General features: G+C 43.4%; 1 protein-coding gene across 2 annotated transcripts; it reads right to left on the bottom strand.

Annotated features, from left to right (window-relative positions):
• Window positions 1-564: 564 nt before the first annotated feature.
• Window positions 565-26,828, bottom strand: ACSS2 (acyl-CoA synthetase short chain family member 2). Of its 2 annotated transcripts, XM_051979169.1 has the most exons (19): window positions 26,540-26,828; window positions 23,966-24,161; window positions 10,664-10,755; window positions 9,998-10,101; window positions 9,808-9,880; window positions 9,421-9,496; window positions 9,222-9,336; window positions 8,478-8,516; window positions 4,631-4,768; window positions 4,371-4,541; window positions 4,045-4,178; window positions 3,568-3,700; window positions 3,438-3,494; window positions 3,146-3,226; window positions 2,807-2,915; window positions 2,523-2,591; window positions 1,815-1,991; window positions 1,599-1,673; window positions 565-1,456 (listed from the first exon to the last, which is right to left on the bottom strand). In XM_051979169.1, exons 1-19 carry the CDS (start codon window positions 26,715-26,717, stop codon window positions 1,329-1,331), a joined length of 2,145 nt encoding a protein of 714 aa, XP_051835129.1. In that variant the 5' UTR covers window positions 26,718-26,828; the 3' UTR covers window positions 565-1,328. The 2 variants fall into 2 exon arrangements, with proteins under 2 accessions (XP_051835129.1, XP_051835130.1); XM_051979170.1 differs by lacking the exon at window positions 8,478-8,516 and having other exon boundaries at window positions 26,540-26,827.

Here is a 26,828-nt window from a genome sequence, read left to right as displayed (position 1 = left end):
CAGGCAAGCAGCCAGCAATAGAGTAGGGAGGGGACAATGTATTAGAGAAGATGGGATGGAATGGGATCATTTGTGCACACACAGAGGAGGACTTAGAAGAAAAGCCACTCTTCACATGAGATGGGCATCTACAGCATGCTAGAGCAAACCACTGGCATTTCTGCCAAGAAAACCCTAAATGGGGTCACAGAGAGTCAGACACGACTGAACAACAAAAATAGTGAATTGGGAAGCTTAGGTGGGAAAGTGGATGGCACCAGCCTTGTAGTCAGGAAGACCTGAGTTCAAATCCAAATTCAGACACTTGATACGTACTAGTTGTGTAACTCTGAGAAAGTCACAACTCCATTTGCCACACATATACACATAGTGAAACAAAAATGGATTTTTTTTTCTACTTAGGTTCACAAACTCCTAAAATTGATCCAAAGATCTCTTCAGGGATCTGTGAAACCCAGGTTAAGAATCCCTGCTTTGAAGGGTGGTGGGTAGACTCAGGCACTGCTGTATGGTGACAGAGTTGCATTTAAAGGGCCTTTGAGAGCTAAAAGAAAGAATTGTCCATTTCTTCCATTTTAGCAATTTTATTCCTATAATCACAGGTCTTAAGGGATTTTTCAGCCCCAATGACAGTGGGACAGAGGCAAGAAAGAATCCTGAGACCAGCACAAATTCTAGCAATGGCCCCTCACCTTTCCTGACTTGGACATCATGGAGCCCTGAGATGTTTTTCCAGGAAGAAAACATTAATGAGGTCCAAAAAAAAATGTAAGAATAGCAATCCTTCCAGGTGATAAAGCTAATAGATTTCTGGTCAGTGGCCTATGAAATTTGTGGACATGCTTTCCCTCCCCTGATGCTTTCACCAGTAAAAGGAGTAGGATTTTGCTTTTGTTTTTCTTTAAATTACCTTTTGCAAACCGTCAATAAGGAACAATTTCTAAAGACAGAGCTAAGCTAAGTGCTCGAGTTAAGTGCTGGTGCTTCTGGGAAAGGGTCTGTGACCCAGTGCAACTAAACATGGACCAAGCACCTGTCCTCATTCCCAGGGTTCTACCTTCCCACCCCGAGCTTCCCTCATCACCCCATTCTGACAGAGGCTCCAGCTCCTAGTAAGGCCTAAAGAAAGGGGTCCAGCCCATCCTGTATCCTGGCTGGCAAGGACAGAAAGAGCTAAGACCTGTTCCACATCTTCTGGTCCTGAAGATACAAGCTACATCTCCTGTTAGTACTCCTGGGTGATAGTTGGCAAGGGACAGCAAATTGGATATAACTTTGGACAGTCAAGCAGGGATGTCCGGAGAAGGAGCTATGTGTGAAAGCTTGGTTCACATGACTGTCTGGCAGCGGTGGCTGAAAAGATGGCTGATGACAGATTGGTCAGCCACGGTGGATGTATCCCCCAGGTCATGGTCATTCTGTGCAATCTTCCTTAGTACCCGCCTCATGATCTTCCCTGTGGTACATGATAGAACCGTGGTTACTTCAGGCTCCCTTCCTTTAACCATCCCCTTTCCCACAGCTCCAGCTCAGTACCCTGGGGCCCACTGCTATTGGTCAGCACCAGCCTACCCATAGGAATGAGGATGCATGCCTACCTGAGCGTGTTTTGGGCAAGCCGGGTGCATTCTGGATGTAATCTGGAGTGGCAATAGGACTTATTTTTTCTCTAACTGCAATCAAACAGAAAACCTTTATTGAGAATTTGTGCAAGACACCAACACTCAAAGAGGAGAATTTTAGAGAGGAAGATCCTGATCTCACTGGATCAAAGCCCATATTCTTCATACCCAGCAGACAAGAGGGATGCTTACCCTGCTTCTTGAGCTCTTCAGTAAGGGTAGGGGTGAAGGCATGGCCCTCCCGGAGAGTAACAAAGCAGTAGAGACACTCGCCCTTTACGGGGTGAGGGTGGCTGACCACAGCTGCTTCTGCAATGGCCTTGTGCTCCACCAGTGCTGACTCCACTTCTGCTGTGCTCAGCAAGTGACCTGACAGGGATGGGCATTGTGAGAAGGCAGCAAGTCTTACCCCAGGCCGCAGAGAAAAATACCTCAGTTTCTCAAGCTGATCCTAGATCTGCCATCCTCTCTACTTCATTAACAAAGGTCACTGTGATTGTCCAAGGCGATCTCAGAAGGCATCGACTTGGACACCACCAGTGGCTGCAGGTTGCTCATTTGCTCCTAAGGCAGCCCACTCCACTTCCGAGTAGTTGTCAGAGTTAGGAGGTTTTTCCTCTGGGCTCCCTTTAATTTCTGCCCTTGTAGTAGTTCCGTCTAGGGAGGCTAAGCACAATGGGTCTAATTCCAGTGCTTCAGATATTTGAAGAGAGCTATCTGCTCAAAGCTTGCTTTTCTTCAAGCTAAGTATCCCCAGTTTCTTTTTATCAGTCATTACTTCTTTCCTTATCCTAATTATTTTCTTGAGGATGTTCCATCAATATCCCTTCTAAAGTATGGTCCTAGTCTTGAGGCTAGGTTTGGAGGTAAGATATGAAAAGACAGATCAGCATCCCTCACCAGACACATTGAGCATGTCATCAATCCGGCCTGTGATCCAGTAGTAGCCATCTTTATCCCGCCGACAACCTTAGGAAGCACATGGAAGCACACAGGGTCACATCCCAAAGCTTTCTTGGCACAGAAGCCCTCCCCAGGAAGGGGCCCAGACCCAGGGAGGAAAGTGGAAGATGGTCCTTCAGCTCAGTAGCTCCAAAGAGGCATACTGCCTGACCCACGAGCCCTGCCTTTTCTGGGTGGGATGGCCCCAAGAGGTGGGAAGCTAAAGGAATCGGAGAGCTCACCATCCCCTGTTACATAGTAGCCTGGGAACTTCCGGAAATAGGTAGCCTCAAAGCGCTCATGGTTCCCATAAACTGTGCGCATGATCCCCGGCCAGGGCTGCTTGAACACCTGAAGGGCAGGGAAGGAACATCTGGCATCCCTGCTAAGCGCCACACTCTCCCAGCCTGCCCCTTATACTATGAGAGAGTAACTGTGTGGCCCGCCTCACACTCATCCATCACGTATCCGACAGAGCCCCGTCACCCAGGAGTCCCACCCAGGCCCCCTTCCCTGTGCACTCAGGGCTCTGTGTCTTGTCTGTCCCACACACCACCTCTGTCGCCTCAGATGCAGCATACCAGGTAACCTTCTGCTTCTCCCTCCAGCTCCTCTCCAGACTCATTCAAGATCGCTGGCGCCACACCAAAGAATGGGAAAGTCTGCGGGGGCAAGAAGACCCAGTGTGGGCAAGGGGCAGATACTGAGAAGGGGATCTTCAGTTTCCCACTGAAGCCTAAAACTTGAGTCCCACAGAGTCAACCAGTCTTTAATCTCTTATTCTCACTTTAGGCATTATCTTCCTAGAGGATGGAGGTGGGAGAAGATGGCGTAAAGGGGGAGGGGGGGGGGGAGGCAAAAGGCTTCACTCACCGCAGAGCCTGGCTTCATGGGTGTTGCACCAGGAAGGGGGGTCAGCATATGGCCACCCTGTTAAGAGGTCAGAGGTCAATCCTGATATCAGATCCCAGGCTCCCAACTTCCCAGGCATCTCTGTACTCACTGTCTCTGTCTGCCAGAAGGTATCCACCACAGGGCAGCGCTGGTCTCCCACCACACGGTAGTACCAAAGCCAGGCCTCTGGGTTGATGGGTTCCCCCACTGTCCCTAATACCTGCAGGGATGCCCGACTGTATCTGTGAGGACAGAAGGAAATGGGCACCAGCATCAACCACTTCCCTGATGCCCAGTGGAAAAAGCCATGCATCAGGAGTCAGTCAGAAGACGTGGCTCCAGCTGGTGATTGTGCTAGGGCTTGATAGTTTCCCCCTCTATAAAAGGTGGCCTTGGTCTCCAAAACCTCCCAACCTGGTGCTTCTGTGACAGAGCCAGGGCAGGGGCTTGTTCCCCTTTCACAGCAAAATGATTCTATCCTCAGTGATTCCATCTCTACAATGAGGAAAACTGATTCCACTGCCTCAGGGTCATTGTGGGGGTACCAAGGCAGAAGGCAAAGAGAAGATGAGGGGCTGGGTCTTACTTGGTGACGGGCTCATCCCCAAACTTCATAAGCAGGCGGATTGCTGTGGGTGCTGTGTAGAACTTGGTCACCTTGTACTTGTCCACAATGTTCCACAAGCGGCTCACATCAGGGTACGTGGGGATCCCCTCAAACTGCACCCAACAAGATGTTACCCCATGTTCCCTCAACCACTCCCAGGGCCTACCCACAGGAACCCCTTACCCCACCACAGCTTCTGCCCCCTTCTCTGCGGCTCCCTCCTTTCCAAAACCACTCAGGCCCATCTCCCTAAAATCCTTGGAATCCAACCCTTGTCCCAACCTGGACAGCCCACCCTGTCTCACCAGAACACTGGTAGCCCCATTAGCCAGAGGCCCATAGGTGACATAGGAGTGGCCAGTGATCCAGCCGATGTCTGCTGTGCACCAAAACACATCATCCTCATGGAAATCAAAGACATACTTGAAGGAAGTAGCTGTGTAGAGCATATATCCCCCTACTGTGTGTACCACTCCCTATGGCAGAAGTGTGAGGCAGAGAATTAGGGCACATGCTAGGCCCTCTGATGTGCCCACTCCTAACCATCACCCTCCCAAGCACTGACCTTGGGCTTTCCAGTGGATCCACTAGTGTAAAGGATGAAGAGGGGGTCCTCAGCGTCACACCACTCAGGCTCACACTCCTCCCCTGCATCCCCCAGGATCTCATGCCACCACAGGTCAACCCCCTGATTCCAGGGGATCTGCAGGGACAGGAGGAGGGAAGGAGGACAAGAAATACATCCAGGATAGCTTTGGAGGGATGCCCTAAGGGTCTTAGACTGAGTTACCAGTTAAGAGAATTTTCAGGGAGGGTACAGAGGCCCCAGGCCTAGACTCCCCAAGTCCCCTTCAAGGACTATCTGGGATTAGTAAGCAAGTCTCCTAGAAGAGTAATTAGGACTTTGTCCGAATACTGTCTGGACCTCATTGAACTTCTCACACAAAATTTCAGGGACAGCTTGAAGGTATTCCCAGCCAGTGGACCTATCTGGTTTTTTAGTATCTTTCAGATCTAATTTCTCCTCCCTTTGTGCCACAACCATCCTTAACCAATTCTGGATTGCTGCCATAGTTTCCTTCTTGATGGTCCCATTTTCAAGTTTTGCCCTACAATCCATTCAATCCACATAATTCATACCACCAGATTAATCTTCCCAAAGTACAGACTTAGATCCAAAAGCCCTTTTAAAGATCTCAATTCATTTTGTGGATAGGTTAACAGGTTCAGATATCCTTTCCCTGCCCATGACATAGGGTGGTTCTCCATTTCCTTTGGGTGTCAAATCCAAGCCCCTCTGCTTGATACTCAAAATATCCTCTACAACCCAATCCCACTCTCTGCTCCAACCTCATCTGTTCCTCTTTGACGAACTCTCTACTCCAGCCAAACTGGATTTTCCCCATTCTGACCACTCTCTATTCCCCTTTATAAGCACCCATCAGGATTTTTACTACTTCTGCTTTCTTCCGTGACTGCTCCCCTGACATCCCAAAACTGTTCATCCTTTCTGGTTCACTTCAAACTCCTGTCCTTTAGGAAGCAATCTCTGATCACCCCAGATACTCTGATTTCCCTCCTCTGATTTCCTACAATGCTTGGAGGCTAAACCACAGTCCTGAATTCCATCCTTTGGTGTGTGATCATTAATATATAGTTCTATGTGTAAGTCACATTTCCCTAAGCAGAATGAGCTCAAGAGCTGAAACTGCATTTCCTCCTTTTTCTGGAAAGTACAGTGGCCACAGAGCACATAGTAGGTGCTCCATAAAATCATGGGGACTTAAAGATGGGAAGAACTCCCAACAAAAGATAGTATTTCTAAGAGTCAGGAAAGCCAGGGTCTGAATTTTCACTGGTAACATTGTGGGGTATAGCACCAGCCTCCCCCTTCTCCTCACCTCTCCACCCCAGAACCACTTCTCTCAGTCAGTGGTTCATGCCAGGAAGTTCTGCCAGGCTCCCCAGGGACCAGCTCCCAAGGCTACAATAATATGCTTTCAACACACACACTCACACACATACATAAAGTGTAAGCAAACATATTGATGCATGAGTGTCCACAGCATAGAAGCAGGAATGCATATGCATAAACATCAGAAACAATAAGCATTCAGCAACCAAAAGGCCCAAATGCCACTCAGCCTTGTTTGCTCTGCAGCCGCTGCTATGTGAGTCTCCAGTTCCTTGTATCCCAAGACTTAAGTCAAAAGGGGAATCTTATTCCTACTACCTTGGGTAAGCGTCAGAATCTGGAGCTCCCTCTAGTCCCTATGAGCAGCTTAGGAGGACTTTGTGTACACATCTCTCTGAAGCCTATTGCCCCAGGCTGGGACACCTACAAAAACCTCTATTTATATGGTCAGGCTTTGGAAATAAATCAACCCAGTAACTGGGTTGAAGAAATCATTCCCTATAGCTGTCCTTCCATGAAGTTCCCAAACTTCTGAATTTCTCAGTCTTATGTATCTGCTGTCCAGTAATCTTTCAAAAACCTCCCTAAAAAAATGCTGCCCATAACCAGATAAAGAACTGATGCAGGACCCCAAATGCAAACTGAAGCACTTTTTTACTTACTTTATTTTTGTGGGGTTTTTTCCCTTTAGATCTGTTTTTTCTTTCAAAACTATGATTAATATGGAAATATATTTTACATGATAGTACATGTATAAACTAGATCAAACTACTTAACTTCTCTGGAAGAGGGGAAGGAGGGAGAAAACTTTAGAACTCAAAATCTTGTAAAAATGAATGCTTATACCTTCAGACTATGTCACCTCTTGGGGAAATTAGTTTTGATGCTGGGTGAGGGTCTAAGGGCCTTGAGTTTGTCCTAAAATGTCCTTGCAGGGGACAGGAAAAGTGATGCAACTTTACTATCCAGAACTTGTAAAGAATATACCCCTTGTAGCTTTTATTCATCCCTACTCCCTGCAACCCTACATGCATATAACTTAAGTCATTCATTTAATGTGGACTGAAGTCAGATAGTAGTCTCTGAATCCCATAATTCTGGGACCAACCTTAGGCCACAAAGGCAATCATTAGCCCACCTGCAGGGAAATAGGATCCAGGATTTCAAAGAACTCTGGAACATATGAAGTGAAAGAAGCCAAGTTTTCTTGCTTTCTATGCCACTTACACCAATGTTGCTGTCAAAAGAGCCTTCAGAGAGGTCTCTTAAAAAAAAAAACCTAACTTTTTTTTCATGTTTTTTCCGAATTTATTTATTTATTTTTAATATTTAATTAATTTTTAATGTTAATATAATTTAATAATTAATTTAATAATAAAATATTAATATTTTTAATAATAAATTTAATTTTAACATTGTTTTATGAATCATGTTGGGAGAGAAAAATCAGAACAGAAAGAAAAACCTATGGAAGGGGGAAAAAAACAAATGGAAAAAAAGTAGTGAACATAACATATGTTGATTTATGTTCAATCTCCATACTTCTTTTTCTGGATGCAGATGGTAATTTCTATCCAAAGTCTATTGGAACTGCTTTGGAACCCCCACTTTATGTTTCAAGTTCTTCCTTCAGAAATAATTTCAAATTTCTCACAGAAAGTCCTTTCTCTGCCCTTGATTCTCTTAAATATGAACTATATTGCAACTTCTATTCAGTCGAATACCTGATTCTATACATCTATGTGCATGTATAATCCTGTCTTCTCAGCAGACTCTGCTCTCATGTCTCCAACAGGACCACCTGCCTCACACAAGTCTGGATATCACAGATCATAGAAACTAGAAACACCTCAGGGTCCTGGTTCTGCCACAAATCTGTGGTGCAGCCCTAGGCAGCTCACTGGCCCTACTTTCCTCTTCTAGGTTCCTTTCAAGTTCTAACTTCTATAACTAAATTCTACCTCCTTATGTTAAAGATCAGTAAACTGAGGCTCGAAGAATGTATGCTCCTATAGGGTAGGGATTTCCATTTTTGTCTTTATATTCCCAGCACTTGGCTCAAGGCCCTGTACACAGCAAGCACTAGAACTGGAAAGATTTGCAAAAGGGCACATAACCAATAAAAAATTGTGAAGAGTTATAACCAAGGCTTCCTTAACTCCTCCCAATGTATTGTACCGTTTTTTTTTGTTTTGTTTTGTTTTGTTTTTTAACCAATTCCTGGGTTTCCTTTCCTGAGATGCACCTCAATAGTCATCCTTTCTATTCAGTCAGTCAGTCAGAGTCCAATAGCATTTACTGACCACCTACTATGTGCCAAATACTGTGCTAAGCCCTAGAAGCAGATGTGGCTAGGGCCTAGAGGCTGAGGACCAGACTAAGACCAGCAGGGGGATCACGAAGCAAGCTCAAGTCCATATTAACAGGGCAAGCAGGTGCAAAGCAGATGGACACACAGATAAGGGCACAATGAAGCAGTGCCTGGGACAGTGGGTACCTGGGGCCGCTTGGACATGGGTTTCTCTTTCGTTTTGTCCTGTTAAAAGCCCATGGAGAGGCTGGTGAGCAGGAGAGGGAAGTAACGAAGGGGTGGAACTAAGATCCCCAAGCCTAAGCTCCTACCCTGAGGGCTTCTCTGCTATTCCTCTGACTGGCCCCCTCCCCATCTCTGATCCCCCACCCCAGGAACCCTCTGATCTAAGAGCTACTCCAAGTTCTACAGGCCCAAATCTGATCTCTATCATTTTCTAGCCAAAACTAGGTGAACAAATAACTGCTATGTTTCCAAGACTCTTTCCTGGAAGAAAGGAGCTGGTAGTGGACATGCTTGCCTGTGCTTATTCAAGACTCTTGGAGGCCATTATGAATAAAGGGGGCCTCACCACAGAGACCAACTTCAGAGCATCCCTTGCCAAGCAGGTCAATCCCAACCTCATAGGACAATATTGCTCAGAAGAAGCCAATAGTTCACAAAGAATGGATACTGGCACCCAGAAAATTTCATATCAATTAGCACTCTGGGGGAGCTAGATGCTCCCAACTGATATTTCAATGCTGCTAGCTCCCCCCATCCCCCATCGACATATACATACTGCAGCCTCCCAAATCATGCTCTCTCGCTGTGGACATTGTCCATTCTCCCTGACTACATTCATCTCCTGGCTCAAGTTCTTCAAGGAGTAATTATGATAACACTGTGATAGTAGTAGGATAATGAGGGTAAGTGGGGGGAGAGTCCTACCTGCAAGTCCTGGCAGGACCTCTTCAATGGTGGGGAATGGCCGGGAGAATCACCTGTGCCCAGTTCTGCTCGGCCAAGGTGCTTGACTACAATGCATCTCTTCACAGGGAAGCCCCTGGGGAACAAAGGAGTCCAGTGGGGCAGAATGGTAGGGAATACCTAGGGGGAATCTAGGAAGAACCCAGAGGAGAATACTTACTTCTCCTGGCACTTATGCAGGGCCTCATCCACAAGCTCCTTCAGGTTCACTAATTTTTCTCCTCTGTAGAAGGCATCTGTGGGAAGAGTGGGCATTATGCTCCCAGCTCCCTCTGTAACTGCCTGACCCAAGAGAAGACTGTAGCTATAGGGACAATGCCAGAGGGCAGACAGGTGAGAGGGTAAAGCACTTGAAAGCGGCCCTTATGAACAGCAACTGGTTTCCAATCAGAGTTCATATGTGGGTTTTGCTTACCCCTTTCCAAGGGGGTGCAGCCCTCCTCTTCCCCCCACTCTTACTCTCCCACCCCAACTTGGGAAGAGCCGACCAAAAGCTGGAATGTTGCCAAAAGAGCCAGCCCATTTTGGCTAGGAAGGAGCCAGTCACCTGCAGTAATAAGAAGGGTACAGCTTGAGTCCAGGATCCGCTCACATAAGGAATCAGCTGAGAAGCCTGCAAACTGAGGGAGTAAGGGGAAACTGAGGATCGGATCTTGGGGTAAGGTAATGAGTTCCATCAGGGTCCCAGAGATTCTGTCATCCCCCACCTAACACTTTCTGTCCCCTAAGACTCCTACCACAATAGAATGCAATGCACCAAGACGAGCACAGGCAAGCATGGCCACCACCAGCTCCAGAATCATGGGCATGTAGATGGATACACGGTCACCTTTCCGAATGCCTGCAATCAAGAGACATGGCCTATGGGCTCATAGATCTTCCCACTCTCCAGCCATATGTCCTCTCTGGCTTATTCTCTCCCAATCTTATGCCCCCCACATGTCTGTGTGCCCTCTTTATCCTCAATATACTATTCTACTTAGTAATATCATTACCTCTCATGGATTCAATTACCACCTCTATGCTAATGTTGGAAAGATCCTACACCTACTTATCCAGATTTAACCTCTACTAATCTCCACTCCCACATCTCTTAACTGCTACTGAAAATCTTTAGCTGGATGTTCTGAAGACAATTTAAACCTAACATATTCCAAAATTCAACTCATCATCTTTCCTCCTAAACCTCTCTCTTCTTAACTTCCCTGCTACTGTGGGAATTACCAACCTCCCAGTGTCCTAGGCTCAAAGCCCAAGTACATCCTCAACTCCTCCCTCTCCCCCATATCCAATCTGTTACCAAGTCCTCCCTTTTGACACTGTCATCATTCTGGCCTAGGCCATATCACCTGGAATGCAGCAATAGTCTATTAGTTGTTCACCCTGCAGTTGTCAGTACTTACCCTGCTTCCGGAGGGCATTAGCACACCGACACACCTGGGTCAGAAGTTCTCGGTAGGTGATCTGGGTGGCTTCTCCAGGTTCATTGCCTTCCCTGAGAGGCACCAAAAGAACTTGTATCAACAGACACACTTTGGAAATCCCCAAGGTAAACCACAAAGGTGAACCTGCCTTCAACTTGTGAGCAGACTTTAACCTCTAAGATCTTCTCTGTCAGGGCTTTTGCTCACACTCCTGTGCTCCACACTGTTACACTTGCCGTATGACTTTGGCAAAGGCATTATCCCTCTCTGAGCTTCAGTAAGACAGGGTGTTTATCCCTCTCTCTCTCCCTTTCCCCCTCTAAGGGCTGTTCAGAGAAGGGACTGGGTCAGTGGAAAAGCCAAGACAAAAACGACTCAAGGCCTGCAAACCTAAAGTTTTTTCACATGGAGATGGGTGTTACAAGTACCTGAGGTGGCAGGAAAAAAAGGGAAGAAGGGACTGAATTATTGATAGTTATCCCATTTCTCCTATTGTTCATTTTCTCTGAGAAAATGCAGTTCCAGATCAATTTGTTCCCTTATAAATACTGTTCTTCTAACAAGTCAAACCCTGTGTCCCAAAGCCCAGCTCAAAGAGTAGAAAAATTTCTAATCTTGCCCAGGAAAGAAAGGAAACAAGCATTTATTAAGTATCTACTATGTACTAAGCACTATATTAAGTTCTTTGACAAATATTATCTCATCTGATCCTCACAACAATCCCAGGAGGTAGGCGCTTTTTAATGGTCTGTTTTATGGATAAAGACATTGAGGCAGACAGAGGGAAAGTGATTTGCTCAAGGTCATACAGCTAGTAATTAAGTGTCTAAAGCTGGATTTTCAATAGGGTCTTCTTGCATCCAGGCCCAATGCACAGTCCATTTAAGACACATAGCTGCCCAGGGGCAAGCTTTCTCCCCTTTAACCTAGAATCCAAGTAAAACAGGCTCACAAAAAGGTTCAATATCCATCATTAGGGCTAACTTAATTCTTGAACAGATGACTCTCCAAATTTTAAATTTTGCCTCTTATATGAACCTTCCTCAATTACTTTAGTCCACAATCATCACTGCCCTTTCTGAGTTTCTATAGCAATTGGGACCCTAAAATCTACTCAAAGCCTAATCTATTCTGTCTGATCTTGTTTTCTGACTAGGCACTATATTTGAACAGATTTCCTCCTTTCATCTTCTCTGCCACAGCATAGTAAATCTCAGAGTTTGCAGTATGAACTAACTACTTAATGAAGATTTGTAACACCCTTTTAGATAACTGTTTCTTTTTAAAGGATAGTAATAATCTTATGCCTCCTACCCTCAGAATTTGGATTGGGTTTGGTTTAGGGGTAAAGGGGGAAGAAAAGGGAAGTCAGTGGGCAAGGTACAGCTAGGCAAGCCCTGAGATTCTTACCCTCCCTCACATCTCATCTAAATAACTTCTTTCAAATGAGAAAGGAAAGGCCCTGATCCTCATAACCAGTAAAGAAAGGGCTCAGGTGACCCCCAAACACAAAATAATCTTTTTATTGCAGATAGAAGTGATCTGTATTATTATGTAAATTCAATTGTTTGCCATATTTATGCTTTGGGATTGTGGAAAGTTACATGGGGTGGAGCAAAGAAAGATACCTGAGTCATAAATTTTCCCAAATAGACCTGAGAAAATAGGTGGAGCTGAGAAACAGTCCTGGGAATATCTACCATTTCAGCTTTGTTCATGGGCATCTGAAAACAGGAACTTGGACAAGGAGGTATAGTGAAGCAATAAAAACAGTGTCAGGTTCATAACAGAGATTTGAAGTTTTATATATAATCCTATTTTTCAGTTCTTTCTTATGGGAATATTCATGTTAAATAATATTTGTCAGCTACAAAATAATAATTAAACAATGTTTTAAAAAGAAGCCAGGAGACTTGGCATTGCCATTTTCTGACTGTGATCTTACTTTCCATCCCTTGCAATAAAGAGGTTGTACAGTCTAGCAGAAACAGCACTGAATATGGGTTCAAATCCTGTTTCAACTGATTTCTAGCTCTTTGATTTTGTATAAGATGATCCCCAAGGTTACTTCCTGCTCTAATATTATGCAATCACCACCTTTCCTGAACATACCATACCATAGAGAAGATGAGAAGGAAAGGTCCCTTTCCCATTTACAGAGCTCAACCTGGCTGGCTGGTGTCAGACTGTCCTTTTCCTGCTTTGCCCTAGTGTCTCATTCCTACCCCAACACCACCCCATCCTTCCTAAAGCTATTTCAGTCCTAGACTACCCCTCCGGCCTTCTGCCAAGCCTCCCCGGCCAAGAGAGCTCAGGTACCTGTGTACCCTGGCCCCCAGAGAAACAAGCATGGCATAGTGAAAAGAACACCATAGCCTATTTGTACCCACTTGTTTGCAAGTTGACCTATTCCTCCACCCTACCTCAACCATACACAAAGATGGTCATACCCTTGATCTTGTCAGCACTGCCAAATGTACCACCTCTCCATTACAGAATTCTGAAATCTGGCCATACATAATCTAGTGGCTTTCCATCTCTCCCTTTGCCATGTTACATCATGCTCTTCATCCACACCATGACTTCCAACCCTCTGAATCCTCAATTTCCTCCCAGACTATCAACCCTGCACTACCCACTCTCTCCTCTTTTTCCTATTTTGAACCCTTGGTTACTCAGTTCAGTTCTACACTGTCCTCTTCTCTTGAGTCCGTGGACCCCTTAACTTATTGTTGGCTGTACCTTGTCAAGTCTCAGCCTGGCACAATCTCTCCATCTCCTGCCTTCACTACTGCACAAGAACTACTGAATGAAAGTGGAGAAAATCAAGAAATTGTTCTGACTGAGTTCACTACAAATAGATGGTGTACAACCTCACCAGGACTGATGCTAGGCAATCTTACCATTCCTCCCTTACCAACCACTATTCCACTGTCCAGTGGCTCTTTCAAAAATATTTATCCGTCTTCAAAATTCCCATGGCTGCCCCATTTCCCATTCTCTCAGCTGAGAATTTTGCATCCTATCTTACAGGAAAAAACTGAGGCCAATGTTCCCTCTTCTCTTTCTCCTCTCGTATCATTCGGATGCCTTCAGTCACTACTTCCTCCTTCACCCTCTCTCAGAGAAAGAGATGACTCCACTTCTTGTCAAGGCAAACCCTTTTACAGGCACAAGCAGTTCCATTTCATCCTATCTCCTTCAATAAACTGTTTCTCTGTCATCCTCACTGTCACTTACCTTCAATCTCTCCCTGTCTACTGGTGCCTTCCTTATTGCCTATAAACATTCCCATATTAACTCTGGTCTCAAAAAAACCCCTCTTTCCTGATCCTTCCATCCTGCTATCATCCTAGATCTCTTCTGCTCTTTGTAAGCAGATCTAGAAAAACCTATCTATAACAGGTGCCTCTACTTCCTCTCTTCTCTCTTAATCCCTAAAAATCCAACGCACGCCATCAAAACTGCTCTCTCCAAAGTTACTAATGGTCTCTTAGTTGCCAATATTCTTTTCGCAGTCTTCATTCTCCTGAACCTCTCTGCAGTCTCTGACACAGTTGATTACTTTCTTCTCCTTGATATTCTCTTTTCTCTCATTTTTCAGGATATTACATTCATTTGGTTCTCCTCCTATCTCTCCAACTGCTCCTTCTCACTCTCTTACTAGATTCTCCTAGATTACGCCCTCTTACTGTAGGGGTCCCTCAGGATTCTGTCATAGATGCTCTTCTCTTCTTCCTCCATATTTCTTCACTTGATGATTTCATCAGTCCCCATGGATTTTCCATGCTGATGATTCTCAAAACTGTCTAATCTGTCTTAACTTTTCTGCTTGATATCCAATTTCTTATCTCCAACTACCCTTTAGATATCTCAAAATGGATATCCAATAGAAATCTTAAGTGCAACATGTCCAAAATGGAACTCATTATCTTTACCCTAAACCTTTCCCTCATTTAACTTTCTTATTATTGTAGAGGACAATACTAACCTCCCAGGCTTTGAGCCTTACAATCTAGGCTTTTTCCTTAACTCCACATTATCTCTTATTCCCTATATGAAACCTGACTGCACCTTTGCAACATCTTTCAGATATGCCATCTTCTCTTCTCTGAGACTGCCCTCACTTTAGTACAGGCCCTCATCACCTCACACCTAGATTATTGCAATAGACTGCTAGTAGATGCCTGCCATAAGTGTCTCTTCTCTAGCCTATTCTCTATTCAATTGTCAATGTGATCTTTCTAAAATGCGGTCAAGTCTATCCTCCTACTCAACTCTAGTGGCTCCCTATGACTTCCAGGATCACATACAAAAGCCTCTGTTTGGCATTCAAAGCTCTTCAAAACCTCCCCTTTTACAGTCATTACAATTTAACCTCCTTTCCCACCCCCACCAACTACACTTCAAGCCAGTGACCCTGGCCTCCTTGCTGTTATATGAACAAGATATTCCATCTCTTGGCACTGAGCATTCATTCTCTGGCCATTCTCCATTCCTGGAATGCTCTCCCTCCTCATCTTTGCTTCCTGGCTTTTCTGACTTTTTCCTTCTTCCTGGATTTTTCTTTCAAGTCCCAACTCAAAGCTTATTTTCTACTTCAAATCTGTCTCAATCTCTTTTAATTTTAATATTTGCCCTCTGTTAATTATTTCTGACTTATTCTATATATATTTTGTGTGTACATTTTTGTCTGCTTGTTAGATCCCGTGTTAGACTATGAGCTTCTTATTGGTAAGGACTGCCTTTTGCCTTTCTTTGTATCCTTAGAGTTTGGCACAGTGCCTGGCATACAATAAGCACCTAATAAAGGTTTGACTTCCTAACATTTGGAATTGATATATGAAGTCTAATCCTGGACTAATTCTGTCTACTAATTCTGTGTGACAAATAACATATCTCCTCAGAGTCTTCTGTAAAACGGACACGGGGTAATATCAGATCTAAATAAAATAATGGAGTGAACTTCAAATTCTATAAGTATATTCTACAAGGAATGGTTAATGGTTGATAGACAACAGTCTAGATGTCCTCCAAGTGGCCTACAAGGAACAGTTGATAGGTCTGAGGATTTAGCTTTAAAAAAAAGATTTAAGATGAATGTGTTCACTATGTTCAATAATTTATCATAATAAAGACCGATTAGGCTTATTTTGTGTGACTTCATAGAGAACATGTAGGTTGGAGTTATAGTAAGGCAAATATAAGCTTAGTATAAGGAAGAACTTCCTTGTAATTAGGACATTGTAATAATGAAGTACTTCCTGGAGTAATGAAGTTTTTATTCCTGGAAGAATTAAAACAAAATTTGGATAACTCCTTAAGGATGTAAATGGGATGCTAAATAAAATGAACAGAGAACTAAGAGAACAATTTATACATCATCTAATATGACATCTCAAAATAAATGTCTAAAAGAACTCTACATGTCCAAAATGGACCTCTTTCCCCCTAAAAGAAAGCTGAACTCTAAAGGGGCAGAAAAAAAAAGGCATCATTTCCTCTCTCAAAGAACAGGGCTGGTGTGGGAGGGGGAAGGGAGTGATGGAGAAGAGTCTTCTAGGACAGAGAAAGAGTCTTCTAGGCCAGAATATTGTATGCCCTGTCAGCCATAATCAAACACCAGCTATTTGAGGCTGGAGGAAAAGGGGAGAGAACAAAGAGAAAGGAAAGTAAAGGGTCCAGTCATGGAACAAAATTCTACGGGAGCTTGACAAGAGGCCTAGTCATAAAGGATGGGAAAGAGACCTAACTAAGAAGCCAGTGAAAAAGAATGTGCAAGGCTGGATGCTTAATCAACGCTCTGTGCCATGGATGTAAATCTGACTTACTATAAAGCCGTGAGATACAGCAACTGAAAGGATTTCAGAGATAATTTATCTTGTTTATCCAACAACCCTCTTTTGCAGATGGTTAATCTGAGGCCCAGAAAGAGAAAATGGGTTTCCAAGGGCTACACAATGCTAGATGTGTAGTATAATGGAAACAGCTGAGTCAAAGGGCCTCGGCTCTCATCGTGGTTCTGTTCCTTGCTCCTCCTAAGATTCTGGCCATCGCATTTATCCCTTCCAGGATCCTTTCCCTTGGTTTATTCATACAGGTGACCTGTGACAGCCTTTCCAGCTCTCAATCTATGATCCTGGGATCCTAAGTCTTAGAGGCAGAACTGGAACAAACCAAATAGCTACTTGGTGGCAGAAACCAGCAAACTTGTGTGTGACCTTATACAAATCATTTAGTCTCTCCAAGACCATTTCCTCATTTGTAAAATGTGGGGGTTAGAAGAGATGATCTCTAAGGGCTCTCCCAGTCCTTATGTGAAAAGGACACTCTGAAAACAGTAACCTGAGCCTCTGAGAAAGATTAGATTTCTTCCTTCACAGAGACTGGTAATGCTCAGATGACAGCTGGAACAAGGGAACAGGGGAGCACCAGCACCTGGAAAAGAACCCCACCCCCTTCACCTGCTGTGATGCAAGGAAAAACACAATACCCCAGGATACACAGACCTCTTCCTGAGTTAAGCTCAGGCCTAGAAGGCAAAACTTTGCTTTAATGATGGCACTATGGTAGAGTGGAAAAAATCCTGAATGAAGAATTAAGCTAAGTGGGTTCCTAGTTCTGCTACAAGTTTGTTGTGTGATCTCTAGCAAATTACTTCTCTTTTCAGGGTCCTCAATTTCTTCTTCTGAAAAATTAAGGGACTGGACTAGTGATTTCTAGGGACCCTTTTAGCTTGGAAATAGTTTTCCTGTTGCATGTACATCATGCCTCTGTGCTCCCACACATCCTCATCTATGATTCTGCTATCCTATACAAGTAATACCACCATTCCTTCACATGTGTACAGGGTTTTCCCATCCTTTATCTCATATGATTCTTACAAGAGCAGGGGATTTTATCCCCATTCTACAGAGGAAATAGAGGTTAAGTAACTTATCCAAGAGCAAACAGCAAAACATTGGCAAAACCACTTCACAGAAATCCAGCTTCTTGACTGGATTTCTTGAGACCTGACTTCTGTCTGTACTTTAGAGTAAGAGAACAACATTTACCTTGTGAGGGACCCTTCCAAGCCTTCTCAAATATCAGTGGCTAGCTTTGTGTACTCTTTCTAGCTGTTGGACAGAGTGAGGGAAGTTCTAGAAGAACTAATATGATCTTAGGCTGCACAGTAGAAGTTATGTTCAAACTTTTTGCCAGACCGTATCTGGAGTTTTATGTGCAGTTTTGGGCCCAGCATCTTAGAAGGGACATTGAAAAGCTGAGAGACATACAGAAGAAAGTTAGCAGAATGGGAGAGGATATAAAAATATGTCATCTATTTAAAAACCTGGGGTCCTATAACCTGGGAAATAAGAAAAATCAAGGGGAATATAAAACCTACATATCCATAAAGTAGTCTTTATTATCAACTGCTTGCTGAATATGTCTCAATGTCTATAGATATCTCAAACATAACATGTACAAAAATGAACTTTTTTCTTTTCTGCCAAATTCACCCCTAATTACTTCTTATAGAAGGTTCCACAAACAACAAGGTTTGAAACTTGGTGGCATCCCCTTTTGCTCTCACTCCCAAAACTGAATTGTTTGTTAATCTTAGCAAATTTACCATCACCATAAGTCTTTTCCTTTTCTCTACGCATGTGGCCACCACTCAAATTCCAATCTTTGTTTTCTTTTGCCTGAACCAGTAGAATAATCTACTAATTGGTCCTCCTGAATCTAATCTCCATACACCTTCCAAATTGTTATTCTTAAAGTATAATGAATGACATCATTTCTCTACTCCAGAAGCCTTAGTGGCTCCTTATTAAAATATAAATTCAAGTACAATCTCCTATCTTTCACATTCTGGTTCCTTCCTGACTTTTAAAATTGTTTTTTTTTTTCCTTCACATTATATATTCCTATATATCCTGTGTTTTAGCTAACCTTGTTTATTACTTGTTCTAGCCTCTTTCTACTTTAAGAAGACAGGACATCCTCCAACCATGGGACAGTCTCCTGAAGGCTGAGTTCAAATGTCACCTCCTATGTGCACTCTCCTGAGTTTCTGTTAGGGCTTTCCTCCCTTAAAAAACTACATTGTAAATAATTTGTGTTTATTTATGTGTGTATATACTGTAACTATCAAGCAAAAGATAAATTCAAGGGCACAGACCACTTCATTTTTGCCACTGAATTCCCTACTGCATAGTACAATACTTTGCACACAGTAAGTGCTTAATAAATATGTTGAGTAAGTTAAAAAAAAATAACTGAAGGACTGTCAAGCAGAGCCATATTATTCTGCTGAGGTCAGAATTCTAGGACCCAATCTCAGCTTATTATAAAGAAAGATTTTCCAACAATTAGAGCCTCTCACCAACAAGACAAACTGCCTTGTGAGGTAGTGTTTTCTCTACCACTGGAAATTTTCAAGCAGAGAGGCTGGATGGGTGCTAACCCAGTGGTTGGATGGCTGATTGAATTTAAGAAGACAATGACTCTAATACTGTTTGCAATACCAAATAGGTATGTGATGTTTTTCCAAATCATGCAGTTTCTCTAAAGTTATAAAATGAGCTTATTACCTGTAGTATCTAGCTCCAAGGTTGTTGTAAGGAAAGCACTTTACAGATTTTTTAAAGCACTACATAAATATCATTTATGATTACTATGTTACAGAGTGGACTCATGCATTGGTAGGGGTTGAATTAGGCAGCCTCTGAAATTTGTTTCCAGTACTAACATTCTATGATAGGGCCATTGAGGAGATAAAAACTAGAGCAATTTTACCTGTTCCTGTAGGAGGCACATGTGCCCAATCTCTCCCAAACCACAAGTGGGAAAAGTATAAAGTATCTCAAGCTCCATGAGTAGTATTCTATGAGTCACTGTGGTGGTTGGCTGGATCAGGGAAAATTCATCCTCAGTAAGGAGAATGGGATATTTCCCCTGTGGTACCCATCCAAAATATGTTTCCCAAATACCTATTCAGTCAAACCACAGAAGCAAGCAGGTAGAGAGGCACCCCCAGAACTGGGGAACCAAATCAGAAAATACCACCCAATGAAATGGGCCCTAAGAGAATACAGAATGGATAAGAAATCAGTAAGGAGATGGTTTATAAATGGGTTCTGGTTGAGATAAGTGTCTCCGCAGTTCAATAGAGAAAATTGTCACCTAATTAATTATCATTTGTCCATCATGTACTAAAGTGGTTGTGGCAGAAGAAATTGATTTGCATAGTCTCTGGAGAACCCAAGGGAAAGAAAGTGCCTATACTACCCTGGGGAGAAATTAATCTGGTTCCAGATGACACCCAACTTCTTTAGTTAGAAATATTCTTATGGCTAAAAAAATTAAGTTTATTAAACTATTCTATCTTTAGAGAAACATCCCTTAATAATACTCAGTTTCCTTCGATTCTGATTCTATACTTACCAATGAAACTTTCTTACAAATTGAGTTTCCTATGTAGGTAGACTTACCCACTAAAGGGAGAGCCATTTTACCAACAGGCAAGAACATTTCTAAAACCAGGGATATTCCTACTGTAAATTAATACAAAGGCATCTGGTTAATCAATCTCTAGTTTGTGTGATTAATAGGAAGCAGGTTCCTGTAGCCTGATCACCTTTTAAGAGGATGGATAAGATCAAATTACAGAGCCTCTTGAGCTATGGCTCAGGACCCTGGGGCCTGAAGTGACCTCCAGAGTAACTATCACCCTGTGAAGCTTGCTACCTCTCTTTATCTTCATTATCTGTTAATTGCAATACCTACTTGAGTCCAGCCTGGTATATAGGGAGACAGGAAAAGGAGATGCGACTCTTTTCTTTCATACAGCTCCCCAAATGTTGCAAAAGAACTCCTCAGCCACTTCCTTCCTCCTACTGAGAAAGAGTCATAGAACCACTGAATGTCAGAGCTAGAAAGGATTTTGTCCAAGTCCCTCATTGTATAGCAAAAGAAAATGAGGCCTAAAGAGGCAAAGAGGTTTACCAGAGTTTGCCTTAATTATTCTCAAACCTTTATGGAACTGATAACACCTAAAAGGGGAAGCCACTTTGCTCGGCCACAGGCCATGGATGTAACTACTCACGACCTACCCACCTCACTCAGTTTTGCCTCCTTAGGAGCAGGTTCTAAAAACATCAAGGATCCACCATGAAGAAAGTCACCATCTACAAAAGGTAATCAGGCTGAATGATGTTGACAAGGGTAAACCCCTTAGATAGAGAAACAGGAAAAAAAAGAATGATACTGAGACAGAGAGGAAAATTCCTTCCCTTCTCTCAAATCTGGGACTCCATCCTTTGGTAGTAGAGAATTATTAAAGCCAGGACACTTGAGGAAATTATGGCATATTAGAGAAGGGACACAGGAAAAGGATGTACTTTTTGAATCTTGTGTCCTGTGGCCTTACAGTTAGTGATTCTTTGGCTAGAGGTGTCTTGGACACTGGGCCAAGAAAAGGACGGACACATACACCCCTCTCCCTTTCTGTTTCTATCTCTCTCCCTCTACACACACACATGTAGCCCTAGAACGGTCACACTCTCCCCAACACAAATATATATACTTACATAGACTTAGATATACCCCAGGTAGCACAACCCCTTTAGAAGCTAACTTTTTTATCATGACTTCCTTCTTTTCTATGGGTTTCTAATGCACCCTGCCTAGAATCCTAAATCTCACTTTCTGAGACTCAGAGCTCAAGGCCATCTGGAGGATCTTGGCCCTTTGGTTGTGTAAGGTCATAGCAAGCAGGAAACAGAGCCTTTAAGGTTACCCACAAGGTCATCAGTCCTTCAACATCTCTAGTTTCAAAAGGAAGGTTTGAAATAGGTCCAGGAGTTGGCAAAAGGGAGAAAAGTGATTTCAGTTGACCTTGTCCAACCTAAGAAGGAGGGAGACCTTTCAATGGGGTATTAGTCCCAGCCTCCATCCTGCAACAATACCAGATTCCATGACCAAGGACAATGGCTACAGGGGACTCTGGACATTAGCAGGCAGAGCAAAGGGGAGGTGGCCCACAAAAAATGGTAGGTAAGAGTTTAGACTACGCACTTCTCCCAAACATCCTAAGACCATACAGTCAAGAGGCAGTGATACAGAAATCATTAAAGCGTTAGTGATAGCCCCTTATCCATAATCCCTCTCAAAATCCAACCCTATTCCTCTAATACTGACCCATCCTCAGATTCTACTTTGACTCCCATCTCAAGTCTCCAAATATCCCCACTGCTTCCTCCCCTTCCTATCTACTTCCAGTACACACACACACACACACACACACACACACACACACACACGCACACACACTCCTACTTCTGAAGTCCAGTAGCTGTGAAGGGTTACAGATTAGGATCATTGACTAGCTTGGGGAAGATATATAAGGCTCTGGGATCAAAGAAGCTAATATCTTTTCAAAAATAAAAGTTCTAGATGCAAATCTTTCAAGGACTTATAAAATAGTCTATCCTGTTAAATCTCTCAAATTTATTCATCCTTACTACTTCCACCCTAGACTTGACCATCCACCCCCATCACCCATTTCATGGTTTACTGCAACCTCTCTGTTTGCCTTCTCAAACTCTTCTATACAGGCTGCCAGATTAATTTTCCTAATGAACAAATATGACTGTCATTCTTTCACCCCCAAATCTTTCAGCTATTCATGGATAACTTCCAGATTTCTTAGGTTAGTAGTTAGGTTTCTACCATCTAGCTGATCTACCTTTTCATCCCAACCCCCAAATGCTCTCCTTCATGTACCTTCTAGTCAAGCTAGTCCCTAACACCATTTCCCCCTCTAATCTCCACAACACATTCCATAGTCAATATGACCTCTGAATCTTAGCTCACTCATACACATCTTCTTGTCTGGAAGACACCTTCTGTCCCATTATCCAAATTCTACCAATTCTTCAAGGCCCAGCTCAAACCCTTTTTCTCCTATGAAGCCTTCTGAGATCACCTCATTTCTCTGAAATGGTATTTAATTGTTCTCTTGAATTTTTTCCTGTGTCAGTTTCATTTCCCCAATTAGACCGTGAGACACTTAGTTGTAACAACCAGATTTTCTTCCTTTCTACAATACTTAGCCTCTGACTGGATATTTAGTAGGTTCAATAAGGTATTTATTGACTAACATATGCATTCTTCCTGCCTTCTAGATCCTTTTTTGCCCTGTGGATAAATAACTACTGATCTTCTAGCCTGTCTCCATATAGCACTTAACCCAGGGGAGTGGACACAAGGCGTCAGGATGGACACAAGATTTCAGGGCTCCAGCCAAGTAATAATAGCAGCTAACATTCATATAGGACTACAAAGTACACAGCAATAAGTGTCTAAATAAAGTCTCCTGGGTCCTGGCAATTAACCATTCATTCCTGGCTGGTTTTTAATGGTTGTCGATGTCTCCAAAATGCTAAGGAGGTAGCCTGAGACACAAAAAGCTGGAAGCTGAGCAGTGCCCAAGAGAAGAGATGATTGGTGCTTAAGACAAGATTGGAAAAATAAAAAATGAAAGAAAACTATAACAGTTCATTATCCTTAGCTAGCACTACTAACTTTTCAAAGTGTTTTCATGTCTACAATTTCATTTCACAGGATCATAAACCTAGAGCTGGATCTTAAAAGTCATCTGTTCCAAATTTCTTATTTTACAGATAAAGAACTGAGGCCCAGAGTGTATAGTGACTTTTCCACAGTCACAAAGGCAGGGCCAGGATTTGAAACAAGGTCCTCTGAATCCAAATTCAATGTTATGCCTCCTGTGGTTCTCACAGAAATCGGAACCTTGGGACAGGCAAAGAAGATATTATTATCACCATTTTAAATATGAGGAAACTAGGGCCCAGAGAGTTTAAATGACCGAGTTAAATCACTAGAATCCAGGTTTTCTGACTGCCTGCCATGGCAACTTATCATAGTATAGAAGACTAATGCAACCAGGATTATTCTTAGATATTCTAATCTCTACCTCTTTCCTAGGGTGCCTGCTGAAGGAAGAAGAAAAAACCCCTAGAATACAATAATACCAAGATTCTACCCATGTTCAAGTGTATGATACCCACCAAGGGCCACTGGGGCTACGGACTCTCTAATGGAGATAGGAGCAGATTACAAAGAAAGAAAAAAAGGCAGCCTGTTCCCCTTGAAAATGCAGGAATAAGAGACAGGCCAAAGCTGTCCTCTTCCAGGCTCCAATTTAGACTTTACTCTGGCTCATGTTGCTTAGAGTGCTATTCTCTGGGACTAGGAACTGGATGTTTTTACCAGTAAAAGGCCACTCGATCTCCAAGTTTCTTCTCATTAACATTTCGGTCTAGCACATTATAGCAGATGTTGGTGGTTGCTCCCTTCATCCATTCAATGAAGATCTTCCCTTTAGTCACATCAAAATTATACTGAAGAAAAGGGCCAGAACATGGGGTCTTCCAGAAAAATTCCTTAGCAATATCTCCCCAAAACTCTGTGTAGAAAAAGAAAGCCAGATTAATAACTCAGTTCTAGAAATTATTCCTCAGTTTCCAAAAATCCTTATTTTTTAATCAATTCCAACTGCCTACAGACCCAAATCCAAATATCTGCCTTCCAGTCGGATTTAGAGTTCCACCAACTGCAGGTGATACTGGTTTCTCCCCATTGCCCGCAGAAATTCCCTGCAGACACTGGACCCTAATTTCACCTTTTAGCTCCTACTGCTCCTAGTCCACAACTCCCTCTCCCCTTGTCAGTCCCACTCCCGCCCTCCAAGGGAATATGGATAGAGATTGGATCCTGTGGTTTCATTTGTTATGGATAACTCTTGAGTGGGGAAAACTCCCCTCTTCCTATTCAAGTCCTTATCTCCTTGGCAACAAGCAGTCTTAAAGAACTGCCTAGAGCATTGAGAAGATAACTAACCTGTCCAGAATTACACAGCCAGTTTGTATTTGAGATTCCAAGGCCAGTTTTCTATCCACTGTGACACACTGACTCTTTACTGTTCAAGCATTAGATTAAATCTAGCTTTCTCTATGCCCCCGTGAAGTTCTCTTCTCTAAATACCTGCTGTCCTTGTCACAAGACAGAATAACATCAAGAGCTAGATTGTACAGTACACATTGTAAATGCTGTAAAAATTCAGGGAGTGGAAATAAGGGGGACAGCAGAAAGTATTAGGAAATGGGATCTAGCTCCTAGGCAGCTCTTTCTAGCTGAGAGACCTCTAGAAGCCATTTCTCCTCTCTGAGATTCTCTTTTTATGTCTATAAAACAGGAATAGCACTTGGGTTATCTACTTCACAGGGCTGTTGTGAGCTCCAATGAGATCATGTATATAAATCAATTTGTAAGCCATAAAACATTACGTGAATGGGCGCTATTATTATCATTATTAAATCAATGTGGACTTTGGAGGTCATGGGAGGCTTCCAGAAAAAGGCAAACTTTTATTTGAACAGGCAAATAAAGGATGGTAAAGTCTAGAGAAGCAAAAGAAAGTAATAGGTTCGTAAAAAGGACAGAAGCAATGCAAACTACTACAGATTTCACATGTATAGAGACAGGAATAAGCATAATATGAGAGACACTGAGAAGTCTGGCTTGTGGAAAGTCTTGAGTGCCAGGTTAAGCTTGAGAAACAGAACATTTTTGAAAAGGGAAGTGTCTTAATCACAGCTGCTCTGAAGGAAGATTAAACTGGCAGAAAACATAGGATGAGTAGGAGGGGGGAAAGACTGGAGGCGGGAATAGTTAGGAGGCTGTTGCAATAGTCCAGGGGAGAGGCAACAGGGATCTGAATCAGGGTGTTGGCAGTTGTAACAGAAAAGGAGGACAAATCTAAAACACATTTCGAAAGAAGAATAAAGACAATTTGGTGACTGTGCATTAGTGAGAGGGAGTAGTCAAAGATGACATTCAGTGATGAAAGTTTTAAGTCTGAATGACTTGGGGAGATGACAGTGTCACTAATAGATACACGGAAGTCAGCTAGAAGGAACAAGTTGGGTGAGGATAGATAATGAGTTCCGTTTTAGACAAGGTTAAGCTTGAGATATAGGAGTATTACGGAGGTAAAAAACTCCCAAATAGAAGTTGGAACTAAAAGAATTGAAGAAGTAGTTAAGGCAGCTGAAATGGGACAGAACTGGGAGGAAGCTTAAAATCATTTAGCTCAACTCATTTTATAAATACAAAAAATGAAATTCAGAGAATCGACTTCCCTAATTCAATTCTATATACATTTATTATCTATTCTGTAAAGTCACTATTCAAGGGAACCAGCGACACAAAAGGAAAAAACAAAACCAAAACAAAATGGTGCCTGCCCTCAAGCAGCTTACTTTCACTAGGTTCATACTCCAATCAAAAAGGATAAATAAACAAGGCAATTGGAAAAGGTTGGATACCCGAGGTGAGGAGGAAAAGAGCTAAGAAACCTACCTCCAAAAAACTCAGCAGAACCCTCCATCCTTAATCATCTTCTCTCTCTCACCTTTTCTGCCCCTTCCTCTAATTCTAGTCCACTCGCCATCCCACGTTGGCCAATCTCTTTTCCCCTCGTTCACCCTCCAAATCAAACTTCCTCTCTCACCTCCACTAAGGTCTCTCCAGTCACCTATACTTCCTTCTCATCAACTCCCTCCAGAACTGACTCGGAACCCTTCCTTTGTACGGAACCCCCTTCCCCAGCACACACTCCACTCTCCCCCACCGACTCCCCTCCACACAGACTTCCCCCCCATTCTCTTCGTATAGTACCCCGGTCCCCTCCTCTGAGCTTCCCCGCTCCCAGAACATCCCCCCCACAGCCGCCGCCGCCGCCCTCTGGGGCGCGGAGGCGCAGGCGCAGACTGGCACACTCACCCCGAGGCTCGAGCACCGAGCGCCCATGCAGCTCCCTGTAGCGCGCCATGGAAGGGACGTGTGCGATGCGGCTGAGCTCGGGTGGCGGGGACCAGCTCCGCGTCCGCTCCCCACTCCTGCTCCTGCTCTCACTTCCACTCCCACTCCCGGTACCGCTCCTTTCCTCAGGCAGCCCCATCTCGCCCAGTCCCTGCCCTTCCCTAGCTCTGTCCGGCCGACCCGGTGCCCCCACGCCAGTCACTGCCAGTACCTCACTCAGTCCCAAGAAAAACAGCCCCCGCCTGTCGAG

The sequence above is a fragment of the Antechinus flavipes genome, chromosome 2, assembly GCF_016432865.1.
Source record: "Antechinus flavipes isolate AdamAnt ecotype Samford, QLD, Australia chromosome 2, AdamAnt_v2, whole genome shotgun sequence".
NCBI lineage: Eukaryota > Metazoa > Chordata > Mammalia > Dasyuromorphia > Dasyuridae > Antechinus > Antechinus flavipes.
This window is presented reverse-complemented; position numbering and strand designations above follow the sequence as displayed.

What these genes read in the sequence shown, in the direction of transcription:
- ACSS2 (XM_051979169.1), bottom strand. Translation starts at nt 26,717, where the DNA reads ATGGGGCTGCCTGAGGAAAGGAGCGGTACCGGGAGTGGGAGTGGAAGT. An exon ending in GATCGAGTGGCCTTTTACTG is followed by an intron (nt 10,756 to 23,965) that starts GTAAAAACATCC and finishes GGTGCCTCTCAG; the next exon opens with GGAAGGCAATGAACCTGGAG. An exon ending in GGTCCTGCCAGGACTTGCAG is followed by an intron (nt 8,517 to 9,221) that starts GTAGGACTCTCC and finishes GGCTTTTAACAG; the next exon opens with GACAAAACGAAAGAGAAACC.